General features: G+C 43.8%; 1 protein-coding gene across 1 annotated transcript in view; it reads right to left on the bottom strand.

Moving 5' to 3' along the window:
* LOC115331055 overlaps positions 1–13,141 on the bottom strand; it is a 37,711-nt gene that overhangs the window by 3,168 nt on the left and 21,402 nt on the right. The window contains exons 3-4 of the mRNA XM_029993116.2: positions 2,068–2,144; positions 314–391 (exon numbers count right to left, since the gene is read on the bottom strand). Coding sequence (XP_029848976.2) covers positions 314–391; positions 2,068–2,144 — 155 coding nt within the window. The remainder of the gene's footprint in view (positions 1–313; positions 392–2,067; positions 2,145–13,141) is intronic.

The raw sequence follows: 13,141 nt of genomic DNA, 5'->3' as shown, positions 1-13,141 counted from the left end.
ACCAAGTTGTAAGTAACCCTTTTATGGATTTACACTTTCGAAGACGCTCGTTGTTTCTGGTACAGAGAAATTGTCTAATATCGCCATTAGAACGTCAGGTTGCTTCTGGACAACGTGGATTGCCGATCTTTCGAAAATGGTTCATTGCAGGCAGATGAAAGACTTTTGGCTAAACGTTGAGACAAGTCCCCATTGTTGTCATACAGAACTGAAACTTGCAAGCTTCTGTTTTTCAATTACATTTGTGCATATAAAAAAAAAGAAATAAAAAAATACACCTAAGTGGATTTTTAAGAAACCACAGCGCACTTACCACTGATGTAGACGTTTCTAAGAACGGCGCACTTGTCGCACTCCACATATGATATGTACTCTTTATAGTCGGTAATTGCTGCAAATGAAAGAAGACAAAAAAGGTTAAGGCGCAAACAAGCTGGTGAAGGTTTAACATTTTAGACAAAACCACGAGACTGGGAGAAAAAGAAAAGACAACACAACACGTGTTGTCCTTCGTGTTGTGCTTCCTTTCCCCCAGTCTCGGTGTTTTGTATAAAATACAAAAGACAACATGGAGTGAACGTATAGGGTGACCCAAGTCACCAGGCTCAATCTAAAATGGACTGTAAAAATCGACGCCTGCATGCAGCATTCTAAACTTTTCGTCAAAGGAGTATTTCACAGGTCGTTTTTTTCTTGTAAAATTACAAAGCGTAGTTCTCTTTTTCTAAAAAATAGGACCAAGAAACTTGCCAGGTACGGCGGGCGGCGACGCAGACGACCAAGTCCAGTAGCGGGGTGTGTTTGGCGTTCGTATTGATAGATGGTGTTACCTCCTTATCGACGGCTCGTGACCACCGTGGTTTATTAAAATTAACATAACCTTTTTAAAATGTCCCTTCGGTTAAAAAATAAATGGGGACAATAAAAGCAAAACTTAAAGAAAAAACAATTCGTCTGCATAACGACGGCGCTTTTGCTGCCAACGGATTTCGTCTGCACGTCGTCTGCTTTCTTTCGCTGGTCGGCTGCACCTTCGGACGCTGCTCCCGACGCCATCTATCAATACGAACGCCAAGCACGACCCGCTACTGGACTTGATCGTCTGCATCGCCGCCCGCCGTAGACTCTGGCAAGTTTCTGGGCCGTATTTTTTACAGAAAGAAAGCTACGCTTTGTAATATTACGAGAAAAAACCGACCTGTGAAATACACTTTTGACGAAAAGTTTAGATTGCTACGTGCTGGCGTCGATTTTTACGGTCCATTTTAAATCGAGCCTGGTGACTTGGGTCACACGATATTAGACTCGCTTGAAAGAAGTAGCTTGTTTTTTTACTTAAAATTTACAAAAATAATGTTACATTTTAAAAACAAAAGCAGAACGTCATGCTCCACACTTAATCATCACAATTAGGGTTCCATGTTTTCGTTGTTTCTTCGCCTGCGAATCCGAGGTGCTTATTTGGAGTTTATATTTTTGTTTGCCACATTTTCGGTAAGATATTACAGAGTCGGACGAAAATCAGGGATCTTCGGCGGTTATGTCTAAGTAGGAAGGACCGGCGCATGTGATTCCGCAACTTCTAGGGAACATTCGCGTGGCTCGAATACGCGAAAAACGTCCCTGAACCAATAATACAAAATAAAATAGAACATCTGATTTCGAAGCAAGGAGAAGCCTTGCGGACAATTAATTAGAGGCTGTGCTCCAGGTCAACAAAAATAAAGCTGTACAGAAGGATTGTTTTACCGGGAAGTGTTCCTTTTTTATTCAGGAGCAATTTTTCCGTGATCTCCGATTTTCATAAAACCGGCTTGGGGGTTACGTTTTGTCGGTTTATTGGTATTTACCGTAAACACGGAACCCTAGTGGACGTGAATAATCTCGTTGTGGCATAACTCAAATGATCCAACTTAGAGCGCAATCACATCGTATCAATGTTCTTCCCTGTTACTCGAAGCAAAATGAACTTAGTTCGCTAACATCTTATTTGACTTCCTGCTATTCCTTTCGATTAAAACAAATAAAACTCTGATTGGCTGCACAATACCCTTCAAGCATGCTTACCTTGTGTAGGAGGAGTGAAACTTAGGACGTTTTTGACGGTATACCCAGGGGACGACTCAAGGGTCGATTTTGTATGGCTGAAATAAATGTGGACAAAAACATTTGAAAATTTAAATATAGCCTGTTTGAGGAATGCTTGGAAAATTTTGTTTAAGTGTTTTTTTTCAGTGAAAGTTTGTAAATTGTCTCAAAGCGATGTAAGCTTCTACCATTTTTTATGCTGTTTAGTAAGTACGGTTTCGTTTCTGGTCGAGTCATATTTCTAAGTTCTACTTTGAGGCGAAAGATGCTGAGGGGCAGGGATGGGCAAAATACATGGAAATATGTATCAAAATACAAATACAAAATACTTCGTCAAAAATGTATTTAATTACAAATCTAATTACATTTCCAAAAAAGCATTTAAGTACAAGATACAAATACAGCCAAATGTATTTGGTCTCCTCCAAATACTTTTCCAAATACATTCCTGAAAATCTGCGTCAGCGACTTGAGGGCACCTGCAACGGGTTTCTGGGTATCTCATTTAAATTTTGCATCGCACACTCGGGAGTTAGTGTGCGAGACTCTAGTAACATAATAGAAATATAATCACAAAAAATGTAATCAGCTTGGACGTAATAGGTGAAAAAGTGCAGAGCTTTAAGCAGCTTTTTTTGTCGATTACATTTGGGTATAGACCAACAAAGAACCGAGAAGACCAAGACGCGCAGCACTAGCTAGAAAATTTTTTATTGTTGCAACTCGCACCAGTTACGAAAATCTGGACAACCCGCGCATTTAGAATGTTCCAGGCAAAAATAAGGATGGCAATCGGGCTGGAAAGCATCACAAGTTGTCACAGGCACTTATTTAGCCAGTCTGCCTGTGAATGTCGATTTCATCACTATTCTTTCCCTCGACTAGCACCGTAATCACAAAGTCTCTAAACGCTTGTGCATAATTGAGAGGTGCAGAACGTAGTTTTCTTCCTGCTCTGGACAGTGCCTTTAAAATAAAGCCGGAGGAGAAAAAGAAAAAAGCCCCATGGCCAAATAAAGGATGTATACTATATCTTACAACCACATGCATAAAAACAAGAATTGTAACTTTGGCAATAACATTTATTTAACGTAATAGAGGCAAGTGCAACATTAAAGAGGAGACCTTCTCAGTACAGTGCAACTTTGGTGCATGCTAATTTGTGAAGTTTCGACCAGTACGACTTCAGCAGCAGTAGCTTTTCGAACAATGTGTCGCTAAAACGACGCCTGTTGGGGGACAGAATAAGGCTGCCAAGGGAAAATAGGCGCTCTACGCGAACTGCCGCAAGACCGGTGTATTAAGAAATGAAGAGTTTCTCGGTTTGTTGCTGCCGTTGGCGTTGAGATGAAGAAAGAGCAGCTTTGGACACGTCTTAGGACGAGCAAAATGAGTCGTGACAATAAATTTGAGGGATGTATTCTTGCCCACAAAATTGTATTTAATTACAATTTTATTTGAAATACCAACGTTTTAGTATTTAAACACACACGTCAAATACATTACCCAATTTGTATTTAAATACAAATGCAAAATACACAAAGTATTTAAAATACGTATTTCAAATACTTGCCTTTGAAATACTGCCCATCCCTGCTGGGGGGTATAGAACTTTTCGGCTGATAAGTTTGGGACACACTTTATAAAAAAAGCATTCTATGCGGTTACGCATACTTGGAGAGTAAAATATTGCGTTACGAGTGGCAACGCGGAGTAAGTATTTAATATTACATGATTATTTATGGACGGCGCTAGACAGTTGTCGCAGAATAAAACCTCAGTTATTAGAAGAGCGCTCCACGTGTTTTGCATAAATTGGAAGCCGTAGATAATGAATGTAGTTAAATCGTAACAATATATGTTCACTTGAATTCGGATCGGAGATTTTGAATATGTTTAGTTCATGTTCAATAAAAATATACAATTTACAAAGATTAATGGGGCTATAAAACGCATTTTGGGCTGTAATAAATTAATTTATATTGGGATTTTACTAATAGCATATTGTTTAGTAGGCCCAAAGAAAGAAGGTAGAAAGTAAAATCCTGATTTTCGGTACTAAAATTTGAAAACGGCAAATTATTTCGTACCTCCTTCCCTTCGAAAGCTCTTTGCCTTTTCACTGTGATACATCCGGGTTACCCCCAAAGTGCGTCACCCGGCCCTAACACACGTCACACGACACACGGCTTCAGTATATTCCCTCCCCCCCCTAAGCTGACAGTGCGGTGGGAGCTACGAGCTTGCCTGACCAATCAGCCGCCTCTGTCTCATCACCTGACTCTATTCTCTGCACGTATATGCGCCAAGGAAAGTGATCACAAGGAAAAAATATATAAGTGTGATGGGCCCAACAAGCTCGTAGCTTCCACAGCACTGTCAGCTTAGTGGCGAACAGGGTGGGAAAAACAACTTTTGTCCAGACTTTGAGCGACGGGCTATTCTTCTAGGGGGAGAATGGTGATGGTCAATGTAGACAAATGAGGGTCCGAGGAAGAGGATAGTTCCTCCTTGCCCTCTTCTTGAACTATGTGATACACTGCGCGATTTGTGAGTTGAGGAGGAAAGCTAATATGAAAAAGTTGAAAAATCGTTTTATGATCCGCTTTAAAGTATTAATTTAAATATCTGACAACTAATATTTAAATTGAAATATTAGCTTTAAATCCAACCAACACATTACGCTAAGTATTTATTTAAATTTCTTCCTTGCAAACTGAATATATATATATTTATACTTTATTTTTAGCCTAATACATTCAGACGATGGTACATATATTGCAGAAGCTTGAAAATGATTAATTCGGCGAGATCTAAATTATATATACTGGATGCTTCTGCGCAGATTTCATAAATTTGTAAATGTAGGGTGCTTGAGAGAAAAAAAAACACTTTTTTGGAGGGAATCAAGTTGCCAGCCAATGTGAAAAGCCACGTGGGAAGCGCGGAGTTACCATTTTTATCAGTTTTTTTGCATCGCCGGCTCTCCGCCAGCAACACGAGTGGTCTCTGACCCTCTGTTTCCCAAGTGCTTAAAGTCACCCTAAAATGTATATATTTAGGGGTTTCTGATGACGCTGAATATGTTTATTTTTGGAGCCATGTGATTTTCCACCAATTAAAAGATTAATAAGAAAATGTACTTTAATTATTTGATTATATATTTAGTTTTTTTGGGGGGGAATTCCTGACGTCCGCATTGTTGGAAGTTTGCACCAGAAAATAGTCCATTTCTTTTTATTAAACACCTTTTTTTGTGATGTTCCGATGTCTTCGCAGAAAGGCCCGGTATAGGAGCATCATTGATAGAAACAGGAACAGGCTATTGATGATGCCAAAAGGAGAAAGTGAAGTCAACTAAAATTGATTAAGTAGGCTGTCAGAAACAATTTGGCGTGTTAGTTTTTTTATCATGGAGGGCATAGAAAAACATTTCACAATTTGTACTCAACAGTACCAAATAACAAAAACAAATCTAGCGGAATAAATTTTCTAAATCATGAACTGATTGAAACTTACGCCACCCAAGATGTAATAAAGGTTTGAACAACCTCCACTAACATGATTGCGGGATTTTTATGGGTCCCTCGTGTAAAATATGTTAGCTACAAATAAAGAAATCTATGACGATAACGTTTGATACATAACAGTTGCCGAACGCTTATGACAAAATGAGCACATTGATAACGTTTGTTTAGCACGTTTTGAAATGGGCCATTCGACAAACCCTTTCAAGAGTCCCACTGCAAGGGAATCTTACGGTTCACTAAACTTTGGTCAGGCCTTGATGAATGCGCCTCGTGCCCATGGGAACGCCATCATACTGTGAGTAACATATGCGTATTCTTGAAAGAGTACAAACGATTACTGATAACATTATTCGCAACTGGGATTGTAGAACTAACACCCCGCAGGGGGCACCTGTGAAAGCAGGTGTTTGGAGAGTGGCGTCTCCACGGACCCCGAGCCATGCGGGTTCGCCCGCCCACGTATGGCTGTGCGTGGCTTTCCCGTGTCCGGGGAAAAGGGCATCCTGGTGGTTGAGCCGAGCCCGGGGTAGGTTTGGACCCTTCGGGGCCCCCCGGGTGAGGCAATACACCACTTCGGCCCCTGCTTCTCGTAGACGGGAGTCCTGGTAAGGCCCGGCCAGGATGATTCAGTCTAGTCGCCACTTCTACTATCCCCTCTCTACTTTCACCCTTGTCCTCCTTTTCACTCTCCTCATTTCTCTTCTTTCCTTTTCAACTCCTTTGGCGGCAAGGGCTAACCTTGGGTGGCGACAGACACCTTGTCGAGAACCACTCTTGGTTACAGAGACTGGGCAGCACTAATAGAGTAACGTCTTCAGCCAAGCCTTTCTTGTTATGGAGCGTTACCTATTCCCTTGTTGGGCTCGGTGGTGGGCGGTGCACCACAGTTTCCGAAAACCCTCCCCCTTCATATGGGTTCTCAAGCAAAAAAACCTTTTGATCGGGCCCCGAAAATGGTCCGCACCGAAGCACTATACATAGAAAAACCAACCTACACATTTTCAAAGTTCCCCAAGTTTCTTGTCATGCACTCTGAGGATGAAAAACCGCTTGGCAAGTTGTCCCCTTTCCTCATTTCAAAAGTTCTTGAAGGAGTGATTGGGAAGAACTACAATGCAAAAAAGGTGGCATCTGGTGATCTCCTAGTGGAGATACACAGTAAGCAACAAAGTGATTCACTATTAGCACTAAACTGCGTGACTGATTACAAAGTCACTGTCACACCTCATAGAACACTTAATACAATTCAAGGGGTGATCTCAGAAGACGACCTGCTCGAATGTACAGAAACCGAAGTAGTTGAGGGCCTTTCTACACAGGGGGAAATCGTTGCTCGGCGTATTACCCTTCGCCGCGATGGTGTTGAACGCAAGACGAAACACATCATCCTCTCATTTGAGTCAACTACACTTCCTGAAGTTGTGAAGGCAGGATATCTCCAATGCCGCGTCCGCCCCTATGTGCCAAACCCTCAGCGGTGTTTTAAATGCCAACGGTTTGGCCATGGGTCACGGAACTGTCGAGGAAATGACACTTGTGCCAAGTGTTCTAGCAAGGAGCACGTCGCTGATGTGTGTGAGAATGAGCCCCACTGTGCTAACTGTAGCGGTAAGCACCCAGCGTACTCCCGATCCTGCCCATTATGGAAACAGGAAAAAGAAATCCTCACCTTGAAGGTTACCGAAAATATTTCATACGCTGATGCAAAGAAGCGTTTCGCCTTTGTGTCCAAAGGCTCTTATGCCGAGGCCGTGCGCAGGGGACCGGTGCGGCCAATGGTTTCGACGGGAACGCAGACGTCTACGGACAGTCTGCGCCTCCCGTCGAGGTCTCCGTCCTCGGGAGCGGTGCCAGTGACACCGCTTTCGAACCGTAAGGTGGATGCTGCCTCTTCTGCATCCACCTGAGGGCAGGGGCTGACCCCCCCTGCTCCACCTGGCCCTTTGGCCCCTAAAGGCCGAGGCCTACCCCCTCGCTCCTCTGCTACCCAGAGGAAGTCCGGTGAGACGTCGAAGCAGTTGGCCCCTAAAGGTCAACTGACGACACCACCGGAAGAGCCCATGGAAGAGTGTGGGCTCAGATCCGACGACGAGGCTATCCTCTCGGGATCGGAGTCCTCCCTCGCTGCTCCCACTACCTCTAGTGGGAAGCAGAATGACTGCGCGAAAAAGAAAAACGCTCCGCGCATAAAAATTGATTTTAAACCCTAGTAACCTGTTTTTACCCATTTTTGCAGTTTATAAGTTAAAGTTTATTTTAAATTTAGCACTGCTATGACTAAACAATTAGGTATCATGCAGTGGAACTGTCGTGGCCTTCTTCGTAATATTGATGACGTTAATTTTCTTCTCGATGAGCTTCGTCTTGTGGCACTCTGTTTGCAGGAAACCCATCTGAACGACAAACACACACAGGTCTTACGCCGGCACCAGGTTTTTAGGAAGGACCGCCTTTCTCCTAACCCTTCTGGTGGTGTCGCAGTTGTAGTGCAGAGCGGGGTTGTGTGTGCTCAGGTTCCTTTACAAACACCACTCGAGGCAGTAGCAGTTCGCGTTCTCCTTGACCGACTCGTCACCCTCGTCTCTCTCTACCTGCCACCCAACGTTCCACTGCAGCTCCACGAGCTACAAGGACTCATAGATCAGCTGCCTAAGCCTTTTTTAGTTCTGGGTGATTTTAACGCCCACCACCCTCTGTGGGGTAGTGTTCGTCAGGATTCCCGTGGTGGAGTTTTAGAACGACTTTTATTATCCTCCGGGCTCTGTCTTCTGAATAAAAAAGAGCCAACGTTTGTTACAGAACGATAAATTATTGCTCATGACGTTGTGCGTCTTTTGCTTACGTTCATTTCATAATTGGAAACACACATCATGACTCATGCAAGATGCAGATATGCTGCTCATAACACCTTTACATCAATAGACCTTTCCATATCATCATCAGCTTTACTTCCATGCTTTTCATGGAAGGTTTTAGATAATCCATTTGGCAGCGATCATTTCCCCATAATTTTAGAAAGTTCAATACCTCTTCCTTCGCTTTCGACCCGCCTTCCAAAGTGGAAATTAGAGAAGGCTGACTGGGCTCTTTTTGGTTTAAATGCCGTACTGGATCCATCGCTTTTTCGCAGTATGTCCCCCGAGGAGGCGACGGTGTTTGTCACCGAATCTCTAATTAATGCTGCTGCATCTTCTATTCCACAAACATCCGGCGTCCTACCCCGGAGATGCAAACCCTGGTGGAATGAGGACTGCACAGTCACTCGCAAGAAACAGAACCAGTCATGGGGTATATTTCGCCGTTATCCCACTGCTTTGAACCTGATTGAATTTAAAAAAAATGTAGGGCCAAGGCACGTTGGACACGGAAACAGGCAAAGAGGACATCATGGGAAAAATATATATCTTCTCTAAATAGCTTTGTCCCAGCTAAAGAAGTTTGGGATCGCCTGCGGAAAGTTCGAGGAGATTACCAATCTTTCCGAACTCCTCTGTTTTCTTCCCCCTCTGTATCGCTGAAAGATCAAGCAAATGTTCCTGGGGAGCATTTCCATCTTATTAGTAACTCCTCTAATTTTAGCGAAAAATTCAAGAAGTTCCAGTCGACTGTTGAAAAGCAGCCCATCTCGATGTCGGAGGGTGGTTCATTTTTTTACAATAGACCATTCACAATGTGTGAACTCAAAGTCGCTCTTGGTGCAAAGAAGCAGTCTGCACCAGGGCCAGACAGACTCCACTATGAAATGTTGAGGAAACTGTCCCCTGAATCTATGAACGGTCTGTTAACTTTCTTTAATCATCTATGGCAAGCTGCTGCCTTTCCTCGTTGCTGGAAACATGCCCACATAATCCCTTTTTTGAAACCTGGGAAAGACCCTTCCATTCCTACCAGCTATCGTCCCATCGCACTCACAAGTTGCTTAGGGAAGACTTATGAGCGGCTTGTGAATCGTCGTCTTGTCCATTTCTTAGAGACTGAGAATTTTTTTGATGTAAACCAGTGCGGCTTTCGGGAGGGACGAGCGACCACCGATCATTTGGTTCGCCTAGAGACCGCTATACGTGAGGCATTTGTACACCGGCAGCATTGAGTCTCGGTGTTTTTTGATTTACACAAAGCATATGATACCACATGAAGGTATGGAATACTTCGTGACTTGTACAACTGTGGTGTACGGGGCCGCATGCTTCAGTGCATACACAGCTTTCTCAGCGAAAGAACCTTTCAAATCCGATTGTGCTCCACACTTTCAGATGTTTTTTCTCAAGAAAATGGTGTTCCTCATGGAGGAGTGTTGAGCGTTACCCTCTTTGCTGTAAAGATTAACAGTCTAGCTAAGGTTATGCCATCATCAGTAACTTACTCTCTATATGTGGATGATGTGCAAATCTCTGTGTCTTCCTGTAACCTCTCCAGTTGTGAACGACAATTGCAGCTTACAATCAATAGAATGTGTAGGTGGGCAGACGAAAACAGCTTTAAATTTTCTCCTGAAAAAACAGTATGCGTTCCTTTTTTAATACGCCGGGGATTGTCTCTTGATCCTTCCTTGCATCTTAATAACATTGAGATATCAGTCCAACAAGAACACAAATTTTTGGGTGTTATTTTTGACAAGAAACTTACCTTTGTGCCCCATCTGAAGAATTTGAAACGGAAATGCCTGATGTCATCAAGCATCCTAAAAGTGCTATCGCATATGTCGTGGGGTGCTGATAGGCGCTGTCTCCTACGACTCTATAACTCCTTAGTTCGATCCCACCTCGACTATGGTGCAGTAGTATATGGGTCAGCGCGGCCATCTGCTCTTAAGATGCTAGACCCAGTACACCACCTTGGACTACGACTTTCTACAGGTGCATTTCGCACATCTCCTGTGAAGAATTTGTATGCTGATACGCATCAAATGTCCCTTGAGAAACGGAGGCAGTACCTCAGCGTCTCTTATGCTTACAAAGTATTATCATATCCAAAACATCCCTCCTACAGTGCCCTTCATACTTGCAGAAGTTCACAGCTTTTCGAAAACAAGCCGAGCATTGTTAGACCATTAAGCCTCCGTTTGCAAAGTACTTGTCAATCCCTTAATATCCCCCTCCATGAGATTCCCTTGCTTAAAAACACTCATAGGGTTGCTCCATGGGATGTTCTGCCGATTTTCTGTGACTGGTCACTTGCAAAATACAGTAAGAGGGTCATTTCACCACAAATCTCCGGCAGGAGTTCCTCTCCTTGCAACAAAAATATGCAGACTACCTGGAGTTTTATACAGACGGGTCCAAATCGTCGTCTTTTGTAGGGTGTGCTTTCTATTCCGCCTCCTACAGCAAAGCCACACAAGTTGACTCTAGGGCAAGCATTTTCACTGCTGAGCGTTATGCTATTTTACTAGCGGTCGAACATATACTCGACAATAGTATAATGAAAGCTGTAATTTTTGTCGACTCACAAAGTGCCTTATTGGCTGTGTCCTCCCTGATGCCCACAAAGAACCGCCTTGCACAACATCTACATGGTAAGATCAATAACGCCCTGCGACGCGGTCGGGACATTAAGTTCTGCTGGGTGCCAAGCCACGTTGGGATTTTGGGCAATGAAGAGGCGGATAAATTGGCCGTGTCTGCCCGAGGCTCGTCTATAACATTCAATTGCTTACCTTACCAAAACTTGAAACCACATCTGAGGAAATCTATTTTTCTCAAATGGCAGCTGGAATGGGATAGAGAGCAACAACAAACTTCACATTATCAAGCACGTTCTGGGCGTTTGGGAGAGCTCTTACAACAGGGAACGTCGTGTGGAGGTTCTTCTATGCCGTCTAAGAATAGGTCACTCCCGTGTGACACATCAGTATCTGCTTCGTGGTGAGGATGTTGCACTATGTGAACATTGTGGAGAGCTTCTGACCGTGTTGCACATTTTGTGGCATTGTTCGTCCCATCAACCACTCCGTCAATCATGTTTTCTCGAACTTTTTAGAGATCATCTCCCATTTTATCCCTCTTTTTTGCTTGGTGATAAACCTTTAGTTCCATTCAGCCGTGTCTTCGACTTTTTAAAACAAACTGGATATTTATACCATTTGTAGATATGTAGCCTCAAAGTAAACTTTTGTTATAATATGCTCTAAATATGTTAAGTTTGGTGCATTATGGCCCTCGTTGCTGCTGCGCCAATAAACTCCTAATCATCATCATCATGTAGAACTAACAGCCCGACGGACGTGATTAGTGTGCTTTGTTTTAAACGTGTTTAGACTAGCTAGGTGCCCAGAAATTACGTTGACGGTTTTGTATGGGATTTATAGAGCGGAAGAACTCAAGACAACTCCCCTTTTTAAAGATTACAGGCGCATACTGAAGACTGCTTTCGTCTAGGAAGGTGAAAGGATCATAGTTTACGAGTAATGTACATTACTCGTTTAGTTCAGTTTAGTGCGACGTATAGGACGACGTCAAGGATGGCGTCCTAGAGATCGACAGCAAGTACAGCGTCTAGGACGGCCTCTAGGACGACGTCAAGAACGACATCTGTGACGACCTCTAGGACGAGCTTAAGAACGACGAACAGGACGACGTCGAGAACGATGCCGAGAGGACGACGTTTAGGACGACGCCGAAAACGGCGAATACAGGGGGACACTTAAGGAGGCTGTGGCGTATTTGCGTGGGCGGCCACGTTTGCCTGCGGAAGCCGCAGTAGGTGTACACGCTGTTGCCGATATCGAGGCCATAGATATAGACGCGGTCGCCTCACAGTCCATCGCACGAAGCACGCAACGAGCACAGGTGAAGTCCGAAGCGCACCTACTGCACACGGCGCTCCGGTGGTGACATCACGATGATGACGTTTGACGACGGAATTTTTATGGCAATCTTTCGGGCACAACAGCGCCACATTTTCTCGTAATGGGACATGTGAGGTAGTCCTATAGGTCTAGGATGACTTCTAGGACAACCTCAAGGACGACGCCAAGGACAGCGTCGTCCTTCAGCATTTAATTGAGCTGCGCGTGCCGCGCAATTGCATTTTTATGGCCATATACGCCGGTTTTTCGCTCAATGAGACAAGTAAGGCTTTCGCCTGAGTAACGGAAACGACACCATGAAGTTCTGCGCATGCTAAAAATTACACGAAAATTACACGAGCACACTTAAAAGGGAACTTCGCCGATCTTTTAGTTGACTTCGATTTGGCGGGAAATTAGCAGACCGCGGCAATAACCCTTTCTCAACTGATAACTATGGCTCCGTGTTTTCGGATGAATTCGAAAAACTCCGAAAAACACCCGCCGGTAAAATTTTTGTCCATTCGGATTTATCCGATAAACTCCGAATTGTTATGTGCCCATGCCACTCCCTCCCCCCCCCCCCCCCCCCCCACACACACACACACACAGCAAAAAAAGTAAAAGTATTTTTTTTACAATTTCATCAGCGCAGGAAGAATGGTCCTGGGAAAATGACACCATAATTATCTTTCTAGCCTCGGACTGTTGTCAAAAGGGGGTCTTACGGCTTGTC

Source organism: Ixodes scapularis, unplaced genomic scaffold, assembly GCF_016920785.2.
Source record: "Ixodes scapularis isolate PalLabHiFi unplaced genomic scaffold, ASM1692078v2 PGA_scaffold2__306_contigs__length_199485367, whole genome shotgun sequence".
Lineage (NCBI taxonomy): Eukaryota > Metazoa > Arthropoda > Arachnida > Ixodida > Ixodidae > Ixodes > Ixodes scapularis.
Note: the sequence above shows the minus strand (reverse complement) of the source record. Positions and strands in the feature narration are given on the sequence as shown.